This window comes from Myotis brandtii, unplaced genomic scaffold (assembly GCF_000412655.1).
Source record: "Myotis brandtii unplaced genomic scaffold, ASM41265v1 scaffold317, whole genome shotgun sequence".
NCBI lineage: Eukaryota > Metazoa > Chordata > Mammalia > Chiroptera > Vespertilionidae > Myotis > Myotis brandtii.
Window position 1 is genome coordinate 1,765,156 of NW_005362155.1, and position 24,357 is coordinate 1,789,512.

The 24,357-nt window shown below is 47.2% G+C and overlaps 1 protein-coding gene across 1 annotated transcript in view; it reads left to right on the forward strand.

Moving 5' to 3' along the window:
* Positions 1-24,357, forward strand: part of RAB11FIP3 (RAB11 family interacting protein 3 (class II)) — a 99,348-nt gene that overhangs the window by 65,639 nt on the left and 9,352 nt on the right. Inside the window, exons 6-11 of the mRNA XM_005870416.1 lie at positions 7,027-7,238; positions 11,128-11,277; positions 14,120-14,254; positions 17,224-17,259; positions 22,396-22,489; positions 23,682-23,785. Of these exons, the coding sequence (XP_005870478.1) occupies positions 7,027-7,238; positions 11,128-11,277; positions 14,120-14,254; positions 17,224-17,259; positions 22,396-22,489; positions 23,682-23,785 (731 nt within the window). The remainder of the gene's footprint in view (positions 1-7,026; positions 7,239-11,127; positions 11,278-14,119; positions 14,255-17,223; positions 17,260-22,395; positions 22,490-23,681; positions 23,786-24,357) is intronic.

The window sequence follows — 24,357 nt, forward strand, 5'->3', positions numbered from 1 at the left end:
CCTCTGCCTCTCCTACCAGTCTCAATGCAGTCTCCACTTTCAGTCCTCGGGTATCAGGGTTCTCTCTTGCGAGTTTTCCATTGATTATTCAGGAAGTTTTTCTGTATTTTAGTTGAATACCAGTTTGTTCCTGGGAGCATGTCCGTGCAGCATCCACTTACTCTGCTGCTATTTTTCCACCCAGAACCTGTGAATGTGACCCTATTTCTCCAAAGGGAAGGGTCTTTTCAGATGTAATTGAGTTAAGGACCTCAGGATCAGATAGATCATGCTGAATAGAGTGTCCTTAGAAGAGAAAGGGAGATGACACAGGGGGGAGAAGGCAATATGAAGATGGAGGCAGAGGCCGGAGTGATGCAGCCACAGGCCCAAGGACCGCCAGGAGCCTACAGAAGCTGGAAGGGGCAGGAAGGGAGAACTCAACCCTGCTGACACTTTGATTTCAGACTTCCGGTCTCCAGAACTGTCAGAACACACTCCTATTGTTTTAAGCACCCAGTCTATGGTAATTTGATACAGCAGCCCTAGAAAACTAATACAGTGTTTGATTACTCAGGATAGTAAAAGGCATCAACACATTTTGTACTTAAAGTTCTTGTTTGGTCCAAAAGAGTGAGTCACTGCAGTGGGGCTGCCTCCCCCGAAACCTGGGTAGAGCAAAGTAGGGGTGCTGTTTGACCATGACCCCGTTTTGTCCTCTGAGTGGGTGAATCGCCCTCTCAGCCCACATGATTGTGGCCCTCCCGCCTCTGTGGTTGCCTCCGTCCTGGGGGTGTGCCAGCTCCCACCTCTTGCATTTGGATGGCATGGTGGGAACCTGGCATTTCAAAGAGTATGCCAAAGGAATGCGTCTCAGGTTTTTAAATCCTAATTTTTTTAGAATGGAGGAAATTTTTTTAAAGTTTTTTTGTTACTTAAAATTAATACACTTTATGTTTTAGCAGTTTTAAGTTTACTGAAAATGGAGCTGATAGGCAAAGAGTTCCTATCACTCCCCCTCGCCCCTATACACACACCAACACAGTTTTCTCCCTCATGAACATCTTGCCTTAGTGGGTACATTTGTTAAAACTGATGAACCAATATTGATGCATTATTATTAACTAAGGTTCATAGTTTACATGAGGGTCACTCTTGTGGTGTACAGTCTGTGGTTTTTGACAAATGTACAATGTCCTGTATCCACCGTTATAGTATCATACAGAGTAGTGTCACTGCCCTAACAGTCCTCTGTGATCCCATGAGTCACTCCCCCACCCACCCACTAGCACCCAGCACACTGATCTTTTATTTGTCCCCATGGTTTCGCCTTTCCAGGATGTCACATAATCACATAGTTGGAATCCTACAGTGTATGGTCTTTACTGACTGGCTTCTTTTGCTTAATAATATGCATTTAAGATTCCTCCATGTCTTTTTATACTTTTTAAGGTTTTTAGATGTCATTTTTAGGGGAGTGAAACTAGCACTGTGAAACTTACAGAAAGATTGCTCTCTTTTTAAAAAAATGTACATTATATAGTCTTTAAAAGTCCAATAAAAATAGGAGTGGAGAATATGTGCATTACATCCAAATACCACATTTGGAGATCCTCTGCTGAAGATCTTCAGAGACAGGCCTTTTATTGATTTTTCTGGCTGGGCACACGACAGTGTTGGTCAGGGGACCCTGTGCAGAGAACTATTGATGGGCTGCTGCTTCTGGTCCTTTTCCTGCCAGGGCTATTCAGTGGGTTCCGTAGCCCCCAGCATTTCCCTGAGCATCCCTTTGGCTTGTCGCTTGTAACATAATTCCTAGGAGAAAGTCACTGATGTGGCATGTCTGAGAAGGGAAGAAGTGAGGAAGCGACTTAGGGTTATCACTGACGTTCAGGGAATGAGAGGAAAGCTCCTCGTCTGAGAATCTGAGTGAGGTAGAGGATGGAGTGCTGGAGGCCTACATGGGGTGATCTCATGTGCCAGGATTTCTGGAAGGGGATGGGAAAGTCACGGAACAGGCACAAACAGAACTGATAAGAATTGTCCCTGCTGTACCTCCTCTGTTCCTCCCTCTCCCACTATCAGCAGCTAGAGAAAAGAGCTGCCTTAATAAAATATAACAGGGAAATGTGTCTTTTGTACAAACTGTATCTGAAAGGTTAGAGAGTCAAAAACAAAAGCCATTCTGTTTTGAGATATGACTGTTTGTTAAGAACCCAGCAAAGGCACTTCCTGAACTTTGCCCCTACCTCCACACCCCCACACCCACCACTGGCACAGCAGGTTTAACAGAGCATGTCTGGGAGCAGGTTAAACTTTTTCCCTGGCAGTGATGTACCTTCAGGTGAACACACAGGTTTGGCAGAAACCCCAGCACAACTTGTCTGTTGAGAGTCTGGACGGAAGGCCCTCGCGCTTCTGATACGATGGGGAAGCTGTCTCCAAGAGCGTGCCCTGGCTGGAGCTGGTGCGGGCTCGCATCTGAGGGTAAGAGGAGGCTGTGTTGTGGTGGGACACAGGCTCACACCATGCCCAGCAGTTAGTTCTCCTCCGAGGGACCACAACCTGGACAGTGGGGACCCCAGGCAGGGTTGGCCACACATGAGTTCCTTACCTAGTGGCTCTGTATGCAGCCTTCCTTATTGCCTGTTGGCAGATTGTTTGTTAACCAACCTGGTGAAAGTACCATTAACATGTAAAGTTTTCTAAGATGCACAAGAGTTCATCTTAACATGTGTAATTTGTAAACATTTTTATAGTTGGTGGCATAGACTTGTGGGCTTCTGGGCAAAGCTAGGTCCTGTCTAGTGGCAAATAATGAATGGATGGGGCATGTCTGTGAGCTGCTCTTATGTTTTGTCTAGTAGACTGTGGGTGAGCAGGCACCATGATCTAAGATGACTTTCGCCTCTCGTGAAAAGTAGGTGTTTACCCAGCTGCCCTGGAAAACTACCTGCTGGCCGACATTTATTTGAGGCAGCTTTGACCAATAGAAACTGACCCTAAGGGGCTGCACAGGTGGGGCAGCACCTGGGAAACGAGTTGTCCCTCTCTTGGCTGCTTGACCCTCTCTGGGTTTTGTTCTAGGTGCTCATGGAGCCGGCCAGTCTCTTGTCCCCTTTGGGCTGCTGTCGTGGCCTTGGTCTGTGTATGGAGCTCCAGATAAGAGGCTGTTTACCAATACCCTCGCCAGGATTTCTGCATGTTTATAGCTGTGCTGTGGGGACAGGACCTTCACCATCCTATTTATTTATAATTTTGGGCAAATTAAGGTGTAAGTGCAAACACAAAGCCTTTTGTGAAGTGGTGAACAGTTTTCATCAGCGTACGACTCATTTGGTGCAGGGGGACTCATTTGGTGCAGGGGAACGGGTTTGCTTTAGAAAGGAGGGTGAAGGTGGGAGAGTGTTTGCCCTCTATCTGTTTAAAAGGTGGGGAGATACCCAGAATGGAGTGTGTAAGTGCCTGGCTTGAAACAGTCGAGTTTTATAGCTTCTGCCTCATTGTTTCTGTGTCAGTGGAGAACTATTTCCATTCTGGCCAAGCTCCAAGGGGGTTTCAGCTGCAGCCCCGGTCTCAACTGCACGGGTGAAATAAACAGGCCCAAGTGCCTGGACCTTCTTTCCTGGAGAGAAATGTTGGGTGCTGAGTTGATTTGCTCTTATAGATGCTGAGCTGCCATCGAGGGTCCATGCAGCCCAGAGAAGAGCATCATGCATCTGTTAGAAGTGCTGGTTGGTTGGCCTTTTTTTTTTTTTTTTCAATCCTTACCTGAGGATATATTTTCCATTGATTTTTAGAAAGAGTGGAAGGGAGGGCAAAAAGGAGGGGGACAGGGAGGGAGAGAGAGATCGATTGGTTGCCTCCCATATGCTCCCCAATCAGGGCTGGGGATTGAACCTGCAACCCAGTTACATGCCCATGACCTGGAATCGAACCCACGGCCCTTCAGTGTGCAGGCTGATGCTCTAACCACTGAGAACACCAGCCAGGGCATGGTTAGCTTTTTAAAAGCTGACCTTAACAGTCAAGGTCTGGCCCTGACTGGGTAGCTCAGTTGTTGGTTAGAGCATCATCCTCATGCACCAAAGTAGTGGGCTCAATCCCTAGTCAGGGCACATACAAGAATCAACCAGTGAATGCATAAATAAGTGAAACAACAAATTAATGTCCCTCTCTCCTTCCCTCCCTCCCTCACTCCCAAATTCATCAGTGGAACAAAAATTGATGTTTTTTCTCTCCCTCTTCCTTTCTCTTTCTCTAAAATCAATCAAAATACATTAAAAAAAATTTTTTAAGAGTCAAATTCTGTTTTCCACAGGAAACTATTACAGAGGGTATCTGGGGGGCCTCAATAGCCCTGAGTAGTGAGGATTAGGGCGTGTGGGCCCTGCCTGCTTCCTCAGTCTAAGGACTGAGGTTGAGGTGGGGGAGGTCCAGGGGATAATCCTGCAGGTAAGGAGCAGTGCTCTTGTAGGACTTTTCAGCTGAAGACTGAATAGCTGACTGGTCTTTGCGTCATCACTGGAAGTGTGGTGTGGGGATCTTCCTAGTGCCCTTGGGTGGTTCTTGGGTAGTATCCCATGCAAGTGAGCAGTGCCACTGGGTAGCCAATTAGCAGCCATACCTCAGAGGACATCAGGAATTGACTGGATTTTGTGCCTTCTTGGTTGTGTTCCCCCTTCTAGCTACTCCCTAACATAGTGGCATCTCCTTCCAGCTCAGGTAACTCGTCTCTGCCTATGCTACCTGCAGAACAAGCACAGAGCCAGCCTGCTCAGGGATGATGAGTAGGACGAGAGCCTCTTGAAGTGATTTCCTGGTTTCAGATTTTGAAGTGAACTTAGTTGCCATAGATTCCAAGGAAGATTGGGTTTTCTGTTAAAAACATAAGTAACATCACTGAACATCTCAGTAGGTACATCTCATGTCATTCCCTATTTTATTCTGGCCTTACAAGCAGCTGGCAGGGATTCCACCCACCAGTAACACATGAACTCTAGTCTTTCATTTTCTGTTTCGGGACCTATCTTTGTGGTCTCTCTTGATCCCATGTGGTTGCAACCTGTTGAGATCAGCATTTACAACCCCCCTTTTACAAATGAGACGACAGGCTCAGAGTGGTTGAGCCCCCATTCCGTGCTAAATGGCTGGTAGACAGCAGACTGAGGATGGACCTGGGCCTCTCGTGAGCCACACCAGGCTCCTACTGGCTCGGCCACGGTCCTTTGCCCCTCTTCCATGGGACAAGGAGCCTCGGGGGTGCAGCATTGTGAGGCTCTAGTTGCCCCCAAACGTAGCCAAGGACTGTGACTTTTTGTTATCCTAGCACATCTGAGCAGACTGTCCACCAGCCGTGATACCTGAACCCGAGTACAAAGTGCACTTCTCCCCAGCTACTTTCTCAAATTGTTAAACTTGGGATCTTGTAAGCATGACATGTTGGCTACATTTCTTAACCATTGCAATTGTGTTTTAATTAGAGCTCAGATTATAAACTGAAAATGGCGTTTCACAGTTTTTTAGTTTTAAGTTAATTTGTACAGTCCACAGATACTTCCTGCCTGCTGTGTGCCAGACCTGTGCTAGGTGCTGAGTCCACATGGGTAAAAATAAAGATATGTTTAGTGGGAAAGTATACATTTAACCAGTGAACATAATTAATTGGTTAAAAATTTGATTAATTAGTATTTTGAAATTAGAGCACGTAATTGAATTTCATTGCCATAGCCTGAACAGACATAATAGGTATTCATGATACCTTTTTGAATTTTTTCTTTTCTTTAAATCCTCACCAGAGGATATGTTTTTATTGATTTTTTTAGGGAGAAGGAGAGAGAAAACATCTGTTGGTGGCCTCTCATACGCACCCCGATCAGGGATTGAACCTGCAACCTGGGTGTGACCGGGAATTGAACCAGCAACCCTTTAGTGCACCAAATGACGCCCAGCTAACTGAGCCACCCTGGCCAGGGCTTCATGGTGACTTTTCTTTTAAAAACATTTCTTTTTAAAGAATAGTTCATTGCCTGGCCGGCGTGACTTAGTGGTTGAGCGTCGAACTATGAACCAGGAGGTCATGGTTCAATTCCAGGTCGGGGCACATGCCCAGGTTGCAGGCTCAGTCCCCAGTGTGGGGCTTTGGGAGGCAGCTGATCGATGATTCTTTCTCATCATTGATATTTCAATCTCTCTCTCTCCCTTCCTCTCTCAAATCAATAAAAAAAAGATGTGTGTGTGTGTGTGTGTGTGTGTGTGTGTGTGTGTGTGTGTGTATTTTTTAAAGAATAGTTTCTTGATTGTTAGAGAGAATCATCGATGTGAGAGCACGACCCCAACCTGGAATCGAACCAGCAACCTTCTGTTGCATAGGACAACGCCCAACCGAGCCACACCAGCCTGGGCTTCATGGTGACTTTTTAAATTAAAAGGCATATTCTTACACTATGAATGCTAATTCTTAGATATAAATAATTCTAATGCTGGAAGCCATAAAATGGGTGATTATTCTGGGATATACCATGTGTTGAGATGCTTTATATCTTTTTTAAGTATAATTACTAACTAACTCTAAAAATTACTCCAGCCTTGGCCAGTATACATACGCTCAGTTGCTTGAGCGTCGTCCCATACACCAAAAGGCCGCCAGTTCATTTCTGGTAAGGACACATGCCTGGGTTTCAGGCTTGATCCCCAGTATGGGGGCGTGTGGGAGGCAATCAGTGTTTCTCACATCGATGTTTCTCTCCCTTTCCCTTCCTCGCTCTAAAATAAATAAAAATATATTTAAAAAATTACTCCAGTAGTTTTCTGTACTTGGACATACTGCCTATGTTTCATTTTAAAACAATATTAAATTGTTTTGTAAGCTAATGTTTTTGCTTAGAAATATAGTAGGGACTTTTTTCATGTGTGAGAGCTCCCCCCTCCACGTGGTCATTTCTGCTTCCACAGCAGCAGTGTGTTATGTTGGGTGTTGGGTTTTTTTGCGCACATGGACATTGTTATTTCCAGGTGCCAGGACTGACTCTTGGCACTCTCTTTTAGGCCAATGAGGTAACAGACAGCGCATACATGGGCTCCGAGAGCACCTACAGCGAGTGTGAGACCTTCACCGATGAGGACACAAGCACCGTGGTGCATCCTGAGCTACAGCCTGAAGGGGACATGGATAGTGCGGGCGGCTCAGCCATGCCCTCCGAGTGCCTGGATGCCATGGAGGAGCCTGGCCATGGTGCTCTGCTGCTGCTCCCAGGCAGGTCTGTAATCCACCCCAGCATGGTCTGGACATTGTGCATAAGATGTGTCTGATGGGCAGATTCGGTTCACATAGGGGTTTGTGTCAGAGTGGTTTAGAATCATCACAGGATGTGGGAGAGAATGTGGACCCTGCAGAATGGCTGAGCCATCTCCTGGTCACAGCTGACTTCCCTGTCAGGAGATGCCCCTCCTGTGACAGCAGATTATAGTGGTTATAAATGCTGCACAACTTCTTTGGCCACAGAAGTAGAAATTCTAGGAGAAAACATTAACTTGGTCTTTTGGATTTTTGTCATCACAATTCTTGTAAACCAGGCAAGACACAATATTCATTATATGTCTTCTGTCAGGATCTTAGAACCTCGTCTTTATGGCATCCCTAATCAGACCCCCTACTTCCCCCTACCACTCCTGGTGCCTCAATGCATTTGAGGACCAGTGAGAGAAAGGGGGAGGGTGGGAGAGGTGCCCATGGCCCATGTGGACCTGAATGACAGCTTATGGTTTTGCCCTCTGCTACTTAGGAAGCCACCATGCTTAGCACCCTTGGAAGTGGTTAAGTTTTATTTTCAGCTTATTTTATTTTCAGCTTATTTTATTTCATTTTTTGTTTGGTCCTCATAGAGTTTTTCATTTTTTCTCTTGAATTGAAGTATTATATAATGACATGCAAGTGCACCTGTCATAATAGTACAGACATGCCACCTAGGAGACCCTTCCTGCTCCCCCCGAGGTGCCCTGGCTTTTTTTGTTATTAATCCTCACGCAAGGATATTTTTCCATTGATTTTTGATAGTGTGGAAGGGAGGTAGGAAGGGAGAGAGAGAAAGAGAGTGAAACATTGATGTGTTGATGTGAGAGAGACACAACGATTGGTTGCTTCTCAAACGCAACCCTCCTGGGGCCGGGGATCAAACCCAGGTATGAGCCCTTGACCTGGAATGGAACCCACAGTCCTTCGGTGTGCAGACCTATGCTCTATCCACTGAACAACACTGGCCAGGGCCACCCTGGCTTTTTTGTTGTTAATCCTCACCCAGGATATTTTTCATTAATTTTTAGAGAGAGTGGAAGGGAGGGGGAGAGAAAGAGAGAAACATCGATATGGGAGACACGTTGCCTCCCACATGTCCGGATTGAGGCTGCAACCGAGGTATGTGCCCTTGACTGGAATCAAACCCACTCTACCCACTGAGAAAACTGTCTAGGGCCACCCTGGTTTTTTAAAAATATATTTTTATTGATTTCAGAGAGGAAGGGAAAGGGAGAGATAGAGAGATAGAAACATCAATGGTGACTGAGAATCATTGATCGGCTGCCTCCTGCACGATCGAGCCTGCAACTAGGGCATGTGCCCTTGACCAGATTTGAACCTGGGACCCTTCAGTCCTCAGGCCGATGCTGTGTCCACTGAGCCAAACCAGGTAGGGCCACCCTGGCTTTTTAATGGCAGTATCACTCTCCCTGGTTTTGTACCTTAAGATTAAAATATCTTTTACACCTGACTTCTTTCCTTTCATGTTGTAGTTATGAGATTTATTCATATTTTTGTGCACAGTTGTAAATCATTTACTTTATTAGTAGAACATTACATTGTATGAATATGCTGCAGCTTTTTAATTTACTGTTGATATGTACTTTGGTTTTATGACTAAAGCTGCTGTAAACATTACATGTCTTAGTGGTGCATCTGGAGCACACATGTTCAGCTTTAGAAGTTAGTTACTTACTGATAGTGACAGTCAGGGCTTATAGTAGTTAGCATGCCAGTGCTGTGGGTTCTGGTTGCTCCCCGTCCTCAGCAGCACTTGGCACGGTCTGCTTTGTTCATGTTTGCTTTCTGGAGAGCATGGAGTGTAATGTTGGTGTGGGATAGTTCTTACTACAATTTCCCAGGTGACTCATGAGGATGAGCACCTTTTGTATCTTTTCTTGCCTTTATTGCCTATTTAGAGATCCTCTTTTGTGAAGTTGCTCTTCATGTCTTATGTCTTTTACCCATTTTGTAAACATTTTCTGTAAAAAGCCAGATAATAAAATTTTTTTTGGCTTGGCCTATAGTCTTGCTGGCTGCTGTTCACCTGTGCTGTTGAAGTGCAAAGTGGTACATAAGTAGGTGGGATTTGGTCTCTCAACGTCTGTTGGTCCTGGGGTCTGTCTTTTTCTTTCTGATTTGTAGCAGTTCTTCATATATTTTAGATGAGTCCCTTATCCTGTATGTGGATTGCAGATATCTCTTTTTTTTTAATAAGAGAAAGTTTATTTAGAAAGTCACAGAGGTAGAAGTGAGCCCTAGAAGAAATGGGCTCAGGAAACAAGTTACAGCAAAAGAATGGCCCCTGGAGCTTAGGAGAGACAGAGATGGACTTGAGAGAGGAAAGAGGGAAGAGAGGCTCTAGCGTGCTGGGGGCCGGGTGGGCGATGAGCTCACCCTGGGGAAAGCAGGGGGTGGGGAAAGACACTGGTGTGTTCTGTAGAGAGTCTCACAGATATCTTTTTTCTACTTTGAAGGTTGCCTTTTCAGTTTCTTGGTGGTGTCTTTGAGGAACAGATGTTTTTAATTTGCTATATAGTCCAGTTTATCTGTTTTTCTTTTGTAGTTAGCACTTCTGTGTTCTGTTTGAGAAATTTTTGCTTACCTCCACATCACTATAATGTTTACTTCTGCTGCTCTTTATTTATTTTTTTTTTAAATATATTTTATTGATTTTTTACAGAGAGGAAGGGAGAGAGATAGAGAGTTAGAAACATCGATGAGAGAGAAACATCGATCAGCTGCCTCCTGCACACCCCCCACTGGGGATGCGCCCGCAACCCAGGTACATGCCCTTGACCGGAATCGAACCCGGGACCTTTCAGTCCACAGGCCGACGCTCTATCCACTGAGCCAAACCGGTTTCAGCATTCTGCTGCTCTTTAAAAGCCTATTATTTTGCCTTCATATTCAGATCTTGTGAGAAATAGCTCACCTGTCTGAATTTCAAATGATGGACTCGGAAACGGAGGTATGGAGAAAATGAGACCTTTAATACACGCTTGAGAGTGGGCATCCATTGTATAGGCTCACACATGGAACAGGGAACACAGCTTATTTATTTATTTATTTATTATTTTTAAAATATATTTTTATTGATTTCAGAGAGAAAGGGAGAGGGAGAGATAGAAACATCAATGATGAGAGATAGTCATTGATCAGCTACCTCCTGCATGCCCCCTACTGGGGATTGAGCCCGCAACCCCAGCATGTGCCCTTGGTTGGAATCGAACCTGGGACCCTTCAGTCCACAGGCCGATTCTCTATCCACTATCCACTGAGCCAAACCGACTAGGGCACAGCTTATTTATTTAGTCCCTCCTCCGGTTCCTCATTGGCTGAGTACTATGAGGTCACCTGTTTCCTCATATGTCACCTAGGTCTTGCTGTCTCCCATTGGGCCATTTAAAAAAATTGGGCTAAGGCCTTTCTAGCTGACTCCACCTCCCCTGTCTAGCTGAGGCAGACCCCTGGAGGGGTTTCCACCATAATGCTGGCCCACATGCAGTTCTTTGTTCCTACATCCTCTTCCCTCCTCCCCACATTCTCCTGCCCTGGGGAAATTCAGCAAATTCCATCAGAAGCCGACCATGCTGGAATGGATCACAGAGGTCCATTTCTTACAGATCTGTTATCTCTCTTTTTTGTGTATGATGTGAGGTATTGATATCCAAACGACTCAGCCTTATTTTGAAAAGATTCCTCCTTCCTCCTGTGCAGGGGTCGCCTTGGTCCCATGAGGTGCCTACTAGAACATTTGAACTCATTTCTGCTGGAAAGCGCTCATCACACCTTCAGTTCTAGGGCTGTCATGGCCCTGAGCACAATGTGTCTTTTCTGTTTTGCCTTTTCAGATCCCACCTGCACAGCCAGTCTGTCGTCACGGTGATAGGTGATGAGGAGCATTTTGAGGACTATGGTGAGGGCAGTGAGGCAGAACTGTCCCCAGAGACCCTCTGCAATGGGGAGCACGGCTGCAGAGACCCTACTTTTCTCACCCCCAGGTAATGCATCCCTGCACTGGCGCACGTGTCCTCCTCCCGCTCACCCCATATTTAGTTGTGGGGAAGTTTCCCCTTTTGGTTCATAAATTGGTAAGAGAGAACTTGTTTTATTCATTGTAATATAACTAACATACACAGTCAAAATTTTATTTTTATGCCTCAGTGAAAGTTAGCTGAAGTTTTTCTCATCCACTTATATTCCCAGATTGCTCCACATTTATGAGGCTTCAGCTGAACCACGTGGCACAGAACCTGTGTTGGGACACTCGGCTTTGTGGGTTCCTTAGCCACTAGTTGTGATCTCATTATGGTTGGTAGCTGGCTTTGAGGGAAGCTATATGAATGTGTGCATGTATGTATAAGAGAGCATGTAAGTTCTGCTCTCTGTTTTACATTAGATCCTCAGCCTTATTCCTCTTGCAGCTAAAAATATGTACCCTTTGACCAGCCTCTGAGGGAAGCCTTGAACATCACAAACAATTCTTTGATTCATTTCCTTATAATTATCTGACATCCCCAAACTGTCTGGAAAGTTCTGGCTTTGCACTGAAATATCTAAAAGGTGAGATCCATGCTTATGGAGCTGGCTACTCCCCAGCTGTCCTTCCTCTCGGGAGGTCCTGGGAAAAAGCCAGCACTTGTATCCAAACAAGGGGTCTAAATGTGCTTTGTCCTGTGGGCCTGGCCGCCTTCACTGGTGGCGGCACATCAGAGAACATGTCTTCTCTTCAGGTGAGATCCCTGCCTGGCTGAACAGACTGCACTTCAGTCACCTCTCTCCTTTGCACCCGGTTCTTGAAATTCTCCATCTTTGCTGACAGCAAAGGCCGAGTATCTTGAAACCATCAGTTGCAAGATTCTTCCTTTGCCCAGACTGTAACCCACACCTAGAAGACCTGGGTGGGGGCCAGTGCCAGGAGGGTCTGCCTGACAGGGTCCCCCCTTGCTTTCTCCATGTACTATCCCCTAAGCTGCCCACCACCGTAGGAATAGGAGCCTTTCAAAGGCATCTCTAGGAGTGTGAGTGAGTGAAGTGGTAGCTTCCTTTCAGTAGCTCTCCTCTTCCCATATGCACTTGTGTTGGTGTTAAAGTCAAGGCCAAAGGACTTGGCATTGCTAAGTGTGCGTTTCTGTCCTGTTTTGGTAATCTCTTCCTATTTGTTTAGTTTGTCCCTGTCTCTTGTCCAGTGTCTCACTGATTTTTGTCTCAAGTGTGACTTCTGTGCTACAATTGATGTTTCACTTTAAACGTTCTTTTTAAAAAATATGTTTATTTGTTTCAGAGAAGACGGGAGAGGAGAGAGAGATAGAAACATCAATGATGAGGGAGAATCATTGATTGGCTACCTCCTGCATACCCCCTACTGGGGATCGAGCCTGTAACCTGGGCATGTGCCCTTCACCGGAATCGAGCCCAGGACCCTTCAGTCCGCAGGCCAACACTCTCTCTATACACTGAACCAAATCAGCCAGGGCCACTTTAACCTTTCTTCAAATCGAACTTCCAAATTGGCTTAAAAATTTTTTTTAAATCCTCACTCAAGGATATATTTATTGATTTGAGAAGAGAGAGAGAGAGAGAGAGAGAGAGACATCAATGTAAGAGAGAAACATCAATCAGTTGCCTCCCATACATAACCCAACCAGGGATTGAACCCAAAATCTAGGTATGTGCCCTGACCAGGAATCGAACCTGCAACCCTTTTGGTGTATGGGCCGATGCTCCAACCAACTGAGTCACGTGGCCAGGGCTCAAATTGGCTTTTAAAAGCCTGTGGGTCCTCATGCCCCAGGGACATTGCTGCCTTCTGGCCAGTGCATCACCAGTGCCCTGAAAGCCCAGGGAGGCTAATAGAATTCTGACTTTTTAACAAAGGTCTTAAAAAATAACAGAATTGTTGGTGATTCATAATTCATGTGTAGTCTTTAATATTGGTGGGGTTTTTTGTTTGTTTAAAAGTATGTTTTTATTGATTTTTTTGAGAGAGGAAGGGAAAGGGAGAGAGAGAGAAACATCAATGAGAAAGAAACATCGATGAGAGAGAAACATTATTCAGCTGTCTCCTGCACAGCCCATACTGGGGTTGAGCCGAAAACCAGAGCATGTTCCCTGATCAGGAATTGAACCGGTGACCTCTCGGTGCATGGGTTGATACTCAATCACTGAGCAACACCAGCCGGGCTTTTTATTGCTTCTTAGAGAGAGTGGAAGGGACGGGGAGAGGGAGAGGGAGAGGGAGAAGGAGAGGAGAAGAAAGAAACATTGGTATGAGAGAAACACATAAACTGGTTACCTCCTGCAGGTGCCCCAACAAGGGGTAGGGGGCGAACCTGCAACCCAGGTACGTGCCCTTGACCGGGAATCGAACCCAAGACCCTTTGGTGCGTGGGCCGACACTCTAACCACAGCCATACCGACCAGGGCTGATATTGGTGATTTTAGGAGCCTATTAAAGCAGTTATAGTATAGTGAGTAAAACTGCACCTGGAGACATGCTTTGCGCTCACATTGATGAGTGCTTAACCAAGGAGGAAGCAGTGTGTCCAGGCACTTACTTCTTGTTAAGGGTACTTGATGGGCCACTTTGTTTCCTCTGAGCATCTGACCAGGAAGGAGCAGGTGTGTGGCTGAGCCCCCTGCAACTTAAGCGGGTGTATGTCATGGGTCATAGGTGACGTTGAGGGAGGTGGGTTTACAGCAGTCTGAAAGTTAAGAGTCAATCTTCCACCGCCAGTTACCTGACAATATGCTTTTGCCTGGCCAACTCTAGCCCTGTGTGGAGTCACGGGTAACCTGAACAGTCCTGGCTGTTTCCTGAACTGACACTTCTTGTCTCTCTAGCGCCGACCCGCTTGCCACAAAGCTGCACAGCATCCTCACTGATGAGGCCTTTGAGTTTTACTGTAGCCAGTGCCATAAACAAATCAACCGCCTAGAAGATCTTTCCGCTCGCCTGAATGATCTTGAAAAGAATAGGTAACTGATGTAGTGCCTGGCCCTGCTCTGTGTTCCAGGGTGAGGGGACTCTTGTCCACAGCTGCCCCTGGCTGGTCTGGCCCCAGGTGCCACTCACTTGGGCTAGCCCACTTCGGGGGTGGGGGGACTTCCTCGTGAAGGTGAGCATGCAGACGGCGGACTCTTCCCTAGCCCCGCCTCTCCCTCCCTGCATGCGTTGAGCCTGTTTGGTGCCCTTCACCCTACTTGCTCCTGTGTGCATGCCGCAGTCTAATCAGCTGCTTCTTTCCCTTCGGGAGGAAACGAGGGAGGAGACGATCTTAGATGCTATGTATCCTGCGTAAGGAAGTCCAACTCATGAAAGTCTGTTCTTAGAAAGAGCTACTTTCTTCATTTTACTAAAAGATTTCTTTAATTGGGAGTCACATGAAACAACATGGGAAAGTTAAAGTAAGATTTGGTCTTTCAAAACAGATTTGCAGTCAGCTTTCAGGATGTTGTTTTAAATCAGGTACGCATTCTCTAGGTGAGCCCCTATACTGAACTTGCTTTCGTAAGGCTGCCTCAGGCGCCGTTTCAAGAAGAATCCAGCTTGGCTACCCTTTTTTTAAAACAGGACCCCAGCATGTTTTGCTGCTCTCTGCCCTCATCCGTCTGTTCTCTCTCCTCCATCTCCTGGGTCCAGTTTATGTCAGGCTATTTGCTTCCCTTTTCATCCCCAATACCCAATCCCAGCTCAAGTCAGAGTTTCAGAGTTTCAGCAGTTCCTTTTGCTGGCTTCTCACAACTTCACAAGCTCCAGTTATAGAACACATTTTTGGATAGTTTGCATATATTGACATGCTCATTAAGCATATTGTTGATTTAGCTGGTCATATGGGCAAACCCCTGGGTGGGCCACTTGGTATGTGCTGATCAGGACTGTGGGCTCCCAGGCAATAATCCAGGGAGGCTTCTTGGAAGAAGGGGTGGAAGGTTACATAAAAATTGGCAGAAATTTGAACTATCCTGATGGCTTCAGTGTGTTTAGAGTAGTCTTCTAAAAACCTCTTACATATCTTGAGGAGCCTTCCCCTTTGGGGCCTCAGCCAAGGCCAACTCGGTCTTTCTGGTGGGTCCTCATGACCTTGGTCCTGTTGTACCTGCTGTTCTGCCTCTAGTTCCAATTCCAGTGCGTTTTACATGTTTGACACTTTTTCTTATGTTCTGTGCAACATGCCAACACAGGCTGGAGTCCAGCACATGCCGATTAGGTGGGCCCCCACATTTGTGGCCCATTGGCAGCTTCAGAAGGGAGCCTGGTGGATTCCCAGCAGCACTGATGAGAAACTGGAAGTGTTCTTTGAGGGGTGCCTTCCAGGGAGACTTAAAAAATGTGGTGTCTTGTGATCCCAAAGATCCAGTGGCCTCTGTTTTAGGGAAAGACAGTTTAACCTCTGTTTTACGTGGGTGCTCTGGTGTGGGGTCATTTATCCTTTCCATGTGAAGACTTGCCTTCCTGTTAAGTAGGTTCTAGTACAGGTATGTCATCTCTTATTCTCTGAAGATTTTTGACATAGAAATGATCTTTTCCCATATGGAGAATCTGTCCCAGGACTGACATGGTCACCTCTGCTAGGCTTTGTGGGGGCAGATAATAGACTGGGACGTGGCTAGTACGGCCAGCAAGTCTAGTGGGATCTCACCTCCAGTTTCAGCCACCCATTCCCTAAGAAAGGCTCTACCAGGTTGGTTAATATATCATTAAAGTTATTACTATGATCAGGACACAGCTGTCAGTCATTTCCCCGTAAACACTCAGTTAAAGATATCTGAATCTTGCCTGTTGGTGTCCATGGAATTGCCTCAAAATGAATGTATTTGGTCATGGTTTGTGGAAGATAAAAGGTGATTTTAATCCAAACTGTATCTGGATGCTTTAACGTCAGATATAATTTCTACTCTGTGAGCTTCAGAAGATGCTGATAGCTATCATGTTTTCCAGGTACCTGGGACCCTCGTAAAAACAATTAATTTTACAAAAATGTTGTAGATGTCTGCTTTACCCAGAGGCATATTTTCACATTATAAACCCAGTCACTGGACTGCCAGTCTACTCCCTGAGAGGTTGGTTAAGTTATGGCTAACTATAACAAGGGGTCAGCTAGTAAGAGTAGAGAGAACTTGGAGGAATGTAGGAATAGCATCTATACAAAACAGCCAGCCCACCCAGCTCACCCAGGGCTGAGATCCGACCCTGCTATAGAAGGTGTAACCATGGCAAACTGGGTGGCAAGTATGTCACTGTGGTGCCTCATGGATGAGGGGGCTATGAGAGGCGGTGGGGATGTGACTTGAGATCTACCATCTAGAACTTGCTGGAAATCTGCTCTCTGGCTGCCAGGAAAGCTATTCATTGGGAGGAGTCTCACCAAAAGTATTTTGCTACAAAGCTGCCATAGGATGTGTCAGGGGAAGCTGCTGGGCACTGGGAGCTGCTGGGTGCTGGCACCAGGGAAGTTGCCCAGGGGGGATTTTGGAGTGTGAAGTATTAGTGCCTAAGTTAAAACCGATGACAACACTTTATGTTACAAACAGGCCCATGTCATGTTTCATGTGGGGGCCCACTGTTTGGAGGGTAATTGGCTTCAAAAGCATTTGGGATGTGGCATTGGCCAATGACTTGGACCCAGTGCAACCAGCTGGAGGGTGTAGACACGGGGTCAGCCTCTGACTGAGGTCTGATTGTGGCTCTATTGGAAGTTTCTTTGGGGTGTGAAATAATAACAGTTTGCTGAGTCCTTGACAAGCCCCTGTGATTGCGCCCATGTTCCTGAATGTTTTGCTGAGTGGGCCTTTCTGTGCATGGAGCTGGCCTGGCAAGCACGGTGCTGCATGCCTATGGACGCACCCCCATCCCCATATCTCTTCAGCCCGAATTTCCTGTTTCCTCCCGTTCCTCCCTGTCTGTTCTCTGACACGATTTTCCTGTTTATTTTGATTTTGCACAGTCCAACGAAGCGGCTCTCCAGCAAGAAGGTGGCAAGGTAGGAAACCATTGGTTACTTATTGAGATGTTCTTCTGAAATGTATCACTAATTATAGCTCTTTTCAAAAACATGTTTAGAAAATACTGTTTTCCAACGTATTATTTTTTAAACTTTTGAAAGTTGCTTCTCATGGTTTGAGATTAAAAATAATTCAAGGGGATGGATTGTCAGAAGAATTTTCAAAGCTGTAGATTTGGACCTGAATTTGTGACCAGGAAGTTTATGTTGAAAGTGTTTGACATCCCTTCTGTTTTATTGCGTATTCACCAACAAGGTCCAGTAGGGGGCCCATATCTCCATGTCTGCTGTAGAGAGAGTCTGTGAGGGACCTGATTTCACAGAGCCAGAACATGATGGAGTCCAGGTCTGGATCTGCCTTTTGCACCTCCACTGGTTCCCCAGGGTTAGAAGAGGAAGGAGAAGTGCCTAACTCTGGGTTTCTAAAGAACATTCTTCTGTGATCATTTCTTCATTCTTCAGTTTTGGATACTGTTTATTGGCTTCCTACAGTGAAAGATGACAGCACATACATTTATCCTCTCCCCTACTATGCTAGTTCTAAAAGCAATTTTCACAGAGTTTATAAGGTGCCAGCATTCTCTATAGGAACCGTGTACTATATTTCCTTTTTAAGACAAGTCATTGTTTCTCCTGGAGTCAGTGATTGTCTTCATGTTTTTATTTGCTTCATCTTTTTAAAGTAATATTTATTCTGTGTTTTCTCAACTCTTTTTAAATTTAATTTCATTTTTAATTATTTGTTTTCTCTTTATTGATTAAGGTATTACATATGTGTCCTTATCCCCCTATTGTCCCCCCACTCCCCCACTCATGTTCTCACTCCCCCGGTGTCTGTGTCCATTGGTTAGGTTTTTATTTTTTTAAAATATATTTTATTGATTTTTTACAGAGAGGAAGAGAGAGGGATAGAGAGTTAGAAACATCAATCAGCTGCCTCCTGCACACCCCCTGCTGGGGATGTGCCCGCAACCAAGGTACATGCCCTTGACTGGAATCGAACCTGGGACCCTTCAGTCCGCAGGCCGACGCTCTATCCACTGAGCCAAACCGGTTAGGGCTAGGTTTTATTTTTATTGTTGACACTTAAAAAGATGTTCCCATTCCCCACTGCACCTCTCAGCCCACCTCTACCCAGCCCTTGTGTCATCTTCTGTGCCGCTCTGCCCAGCCCTCTCACAGGGCCACGCGGCAGCCCTGGGCCTATTGGCCATTCCCCCCCAGAGCCTCTGCCCTTTGCACAGGTGTGTGCAGGCTGCATTGCTGTGGTCCTGTTTCCCCCACACACATTGTGGGATCCAGATATTTGTTTCAGGTGTTGGGTCATTTCACTCCCTGATAATCTGTCTTCCTTTTTTCTAATCTCCATTTTTTGTCCAGCATATATTCTTGTAGCTTGTTGGAAAAAGAGGTAACCAGGAGATAAGTCCCCTCCCCCAACCCCCACCAGGAGATAAATGTTGAGACCTTGCTAGATGTTTTACTCTTATAGTTTGGCTTCGTCTAGAAATCTGGATTGTAAATGATTTCCCTTTAGAGTGTTTTAAGGCGTTGCTCATTACCTTCTGGTACTAGGACTGCTGCTGCTGAGAGATCTAATGCTTTCTCATTTTCCCTCTCTGGGAGCTTTTAAGATGTTTTCTTTATCCTGGTAGGGATCCATCCTGTGAGTTCTTATTCCCCTTAATTATGCTGGGCTGAATGAAAGTTGTGTCGTTTGATTGTGGAAGCTTCTGTCCCTTAGTTTTGGGGAGCTTTGTCAGCCTGTTTCTTTGACAGTGTTCTCTGTTCCACTTTCTGCTTTTTCTAGGACTCCTGCTTGTGGCTTCACATGCCTTCATCCTGCTCCCTCTATGCCTCTCTCTACTCTGGTGTTATCTCCTATGACCCCCATGCCACCAGCTCTTCCTCCCCATCTCATCTGGGCTCTGCCATTCTTGTTAGAGGCCTCTCTCCAACAACTGGGGGTACCCTCTCTGTGCGTATTGAAGTGGTTGCTCACAGCTGGCCAGCATGTGGTGTGGGCAGACCCCTGTGTCATAGGTCTTTTCTCCAGCCAGGCTGGCCAATTTCCCCAGAGTGAGTTCTGCCTGGCTGCCAGCTGCCAGCGTTTGGGGAGCTGAGCTGGACCCACCGTGTAGTCTACAGACTGGGGGTGCATTCTGTTTGTAAGCCATGTGTCCTGAGTCCAGGGCTGCTCCTGGTCTAGGACAGTCCTTTTCAAGGGTGCAGTGGGTGCTGCCCCTCCCATCCTCTGTGCTCATCTCTACTGCCCTGTTCTCAGGTGCCAGTCCTTCCTGGGCTTTCCAGAGGAAGCGCTGGCTCCAGTGTCTCACTGGCTCACTGCGGCCCTCCTCTGCCCTCCCGTGCCCAGGACATTTGTCGCTCTTTTTTCCACTGATTGTTAGAGAGAGTGGAAGGAAGGGAGGGAGGGAGGGAGGGAGAGAGAGAAAAACATCAGTGGGAGAGAGAGACATTGATTGGTTGCGTCCCGCACGCACCCTCACCAAACCTGCAACCCTGGTATGTGCCCTTGACTGGGAATCCAACCTGCGACCCTCTGGTGCGTGGGCCAGCGCTCTAACCACTGGACATCTCTTTCCTGGTGCCATTTTCTCTTCTGTTCTCCTTGTCCTTGGGCATGTAAACGTTTTGTGTGTGGTTTTTTCTCCTCTATCATCTTGAGGGCTTAGGATCCAGAGCAAGCATAGCTGCATATCATCAATTCACCTTCTCCATTTGTTTTCTCACATCACCCCTTTCAGAAAAGCATCCAAGCTCTTAGGGGTATAATATTAATTCCAAACCCCACTTTATTACAGTTTTAACATCACTTTCATATTTTACCCCAAATAGGCTACAGCTGGTGAAACTAAGGAAGGTGAAAATCTGAGTCATCCCCTCTCAGCCTCCCACATCTGGGACACTGAGGGCCCCTGGGGTTGTTGAGGGCCCAAGCTGCCTCGACGGTTGGGCTTTGTGTCTGCTCCCTCCATGAAACACCCTCTGAGAACTTAATTTTTCCTTCACAGATACCCTTTGGTATAGAAAAGCCCAATCTGCAGGAATGTGCAGTTAGAGTTTACAGAGGCATATTTTGTGGTCGGTACAAACATACCTTGCAGATGCAATTTTAATCTGCTGCTGTTTTGCCCTCAATACCACCACCAGAATTTTAAGAAAACTCAAAATAACTGTTGTAATTTCACTCTTCACAGTGTTTAGCCCTTTGCATGTGGCAGTGTGGCTGGAGTATGGGCTTTGGAGCCACCAGCTCTGGCCTCTGTGACCTGACTTGTATCTAACATGGATGGAAAGGGCTCTGGGGTTGGTGTGCCAGCGAGAACCGCACTGGCACACAGCCAGCCTCAGGACCAGAGGGAGCGCCAGTGGGACTGCCCAGAGCAGAAAGCAGATCTTGACACGAGTGTCCTGGCACCTGCCGGACTTCACCTGCCTCCCTTTGGGATGATCAGGCATTTCCCATAGTCCCCTCTCCGGGTAGGCCTCCTAAGTAGGGGTGGGTTTAAATAAACAAGACCCTCACCCACAGTGCCAAGAAACCTTGGCCTTTCCCTGAGGCAGCTACATGCTGGGGCCACACGCTGGGTGCTTGGGGACTGGGTACAACCGCCCATTCCCAGGTTCAGCTGTTCAGAAGTGCCGTGAGCCCCTAGTAGGAGCTCAGGATTGTGGGACAGGCCCTAGGCTATAGCCCCTCCTCAGCATGGTCTCTGGGTCTGGGGTGGGCAGCTTTCTATCCCAGGATTGGCATCAGGAGCTTGTGTTTGGGGTCAAAGTCATTGGTGTTTGAGAACATCAATTGGACAAGAACATGGTGGCCCTGCCCTTAGGGTTCAGTGCCCTTCAGGAAATCAGATGAAATCCAAGAGGTGCTCCTATGTCTCACCAAGGACACATTTAAGGGACTCGTGGTCCCCAGGGATGAAGATTCCCTTCTTTTTTGTTCCCCTTAGAACATTTCTGGAGTCAAAAAAATTTTAAGAAATGTACAAGCTAAGTCAGCACTAAAAAGGAAATAGAAGGTGATACCTTTTATAAAGATAATGTAGGAAATTTCAATGTGATTTTAATAGTATTTTATTGAATCCTTACCCTGTGCTATGTCCTTATCGGAGCTGTTTATAAATATAAAACCTAATTTAAATAATAGCCTGCAGATCCCCATTTTATAGGAGAATAGGTTTCAGAGAGGGTGAGTAGCTTTTTCAAAGTCATACAGCTCTGAGTATCAGACTGTCAACTTGGAACCTGGGTCAGTATATGCAGACTCTGTCCAAATGCTCTGAGAGTTTTACATGCACCAGGTAAATAACAGCTGATATAGTATCACTACAATTAATAAGATTAGCTCCAAGGTGAGTGAACATGTATTTGCTGAGTACCTGCTAAGGTGCCAATGGCTGAGGACTGAAGCAAGGAGCTTCAAGTGTGTGGAGCCCCAGGGGTTTCCACAGGACAGCCGGGGCTTGTGCTCACCTATGTCCTAGGTTGCACGCCACCCAGCATGGCCCACATGGCTGGAGACCTGTGCCCACTGGTGCTAAGTGCTTGGACCTGCTCTGGCAGGGGGCATCGTGCCTGTATGCCTTTCCCAGAAAGACAGCCCTCCCCCCCAGTCTCTCACTATTGCTGCTATTGGGAGTACATTTGAAAAATCAGATATCAAGATGCATGTAGGTGACGTTGTGTGCAGAAGTCATGATCCCGAATTAGTATTTCATGGGCCACAGTGGAAGATGAGATTATATCGTATCTCAGGGAGGAACCGCGTCTTATTTTATTACCCAAGTACAAAGTACCCTTGCCCCATCAGCTGGTGGGAGAAGGCTGGGCTTATCAGGCTCCAAAGAGCAGCAGGAGGACTCTTTGGACACAGAGTACAGCTGGCTTACTCTAGCCCCTCGGTAATAGCGTCCTGCCCAGAACTCCCTTCGGCGGACACTTGGGTCCCAGGCTGCTGGGATTTGCTTTTCAGACTGACCTAGAAATGCTCATGTTTGAAGAACTTGGATTGGTCTCTCCCGTCTTCTTTTCTGTCTTTGTTCTGGTGAAAGACCTTCTCTGGACTGGGCTGTTGTTTCTTCTCCACAGACACCTGCTTCAGTCAGGGGCTCTGACCATGGAAGCCCTGCAGGACCCTCCCCCAGACCCTTTGGAGGGCATGGAAGAAGACATTGCGGACAAGGTAGGCCCTGGATCGGGAGACCAGAGGACCACCTGTGGACAACACGGTCCCAGTCTCAGGACTTGTGCTCGGGGTGTGGGCCCACATTGGGGTGTATTTGTTGAGGTGCATTTGGGGACCAGGCCTCATCCTGGCAAGCAGATAGAGCACATCAGGAGTAGTGACAGCACCACAAGGGCTAATTAATTAGATCCTCTGCCAGCCCTGCCGGTCTCTAGCATTTCACATACAAGGTAGAGGGGACTGCGACCATGGGAACAGAACAGTGAGCGCCAGTGGCTATCAGCCCATATTTGTATCTGTCAGCTCAGGGTGCACTGACTCAGAGACCCAGCTCACCAGGGCCCATGGAGGCAGGATTTGGGGGCACTGGAGGTTTTGGGGATGAGGGCACTCACCCCATCAAACAATGTGTAGAATGGGCTGTTCCCTGAGAGAAGCCTGGTAAATGGGTTATGTGGGGACAGGCCATCTATGGTAACAGCCCCATACTTCACAAGGACCAGCTTCAGAAAGAGGGGAAGAGGAAAGTGGCAGCACACACCTCTCACCTCTTTCTGTCCCCCCTCACCTCCTTCTATACCCTTCACCCCATTCTGTACCCTCACCCCATCCTGTCGCCCCTCTTCACCTCCTCCTGTCCTCCCTCATCTCTTCCTGTACCCTTTCCTGTCTCCCCTCACCTCCTCTCTATAGCACCTACAATATCTACTTTGCAGGTCTCCCTCTGTTTATCACCTATGTAGGTATCTGTCTCCTATCTTGTTAGTGAGCTCCCTGAGAAGGGAGGTACCAAATCCTGGGGCCTTTCTCTTCCTTGAGTCCCCTGCCATGTGCTGTCTCCATGGACTGGGTCTGGCAGAGAGCAGGCGCCCCACAAGCCATCACAGATCCATCACAAAGGCACTGTTGTGGCACCTCCAGGCCACCTGCTGACATCTGCACCTGTAGTTTTGAGGCCGCTGGGTCTGGCAGAGAGCAGGTGCCCCACAGCCATCACAGATTCATCACAAAGGCACTGTTGTGGCACCTCCGGGCCACCTGCTGACATCTGCACCTGTAGTTTTGAGGCCATGGCGTGTTCCCCGTCCATATTGACGCCTGTGGGGGCCATACTACCTCTTTTATGGGGATAGTCTCCATGAACAAGATAGACCCACTGGAGCCGAATAAACACTGTCTTGCTACCAAGGTTGTCTTCTTGGAGAAGCGGGTGTCAGAGCTGGAGAAGGACACTGCTGCCAATGGGGAGCAACACAGCCGACTGAGGCAGGAAAATCTCCAGCTGGTGCACAGGTGAGCATGGCTGCTGCGCAGAGGTTGGCTCCCACCTGCAGCTGCCCTCCATCCTGCTGCTGGGAGCCAGCCCAGGGGATGGTGCGGGGTTGCCTTTTGAGCGTGGCTTCAACTTAGTACTGTCTTCTACCCATTTAGGGCCTCAGAGCAAAGAGTGTGGAGAGGGCACCGCCTCACCCCTCCCTCAGGAGCAGTGAGGCCAGCACCCACACTGCCTGCACAGAGTGCCTGGTGGAGGGAGCCTGATCTCAGGGGTGGCAGAGGCCACAAGGCGAGAGGAGGCATACCGGGGTTCCAATGTGAGGCCTCTGGCTGGTGTCCCCTCTCTGAGAGCCCATCCCGGGGAATAGTATTAACCACAGGCCGTTCCTGGGCTTGGGCTCCTTGGCTGTGAGAGTTGCTGTGATTTGCTCACTTCTCTCACATGATCTGGTTTCATCTTTACAATCCCTGTGAGGCAGATACCACTGTCCCCATTTCACAGATGAGGAAACCAAGGCTCAGGGAGATTACATGATTGCCAGGGCCTCAGACAGCAAGGGGGGGCTTTGGGAGTGGGAGCCAGTGCCTTC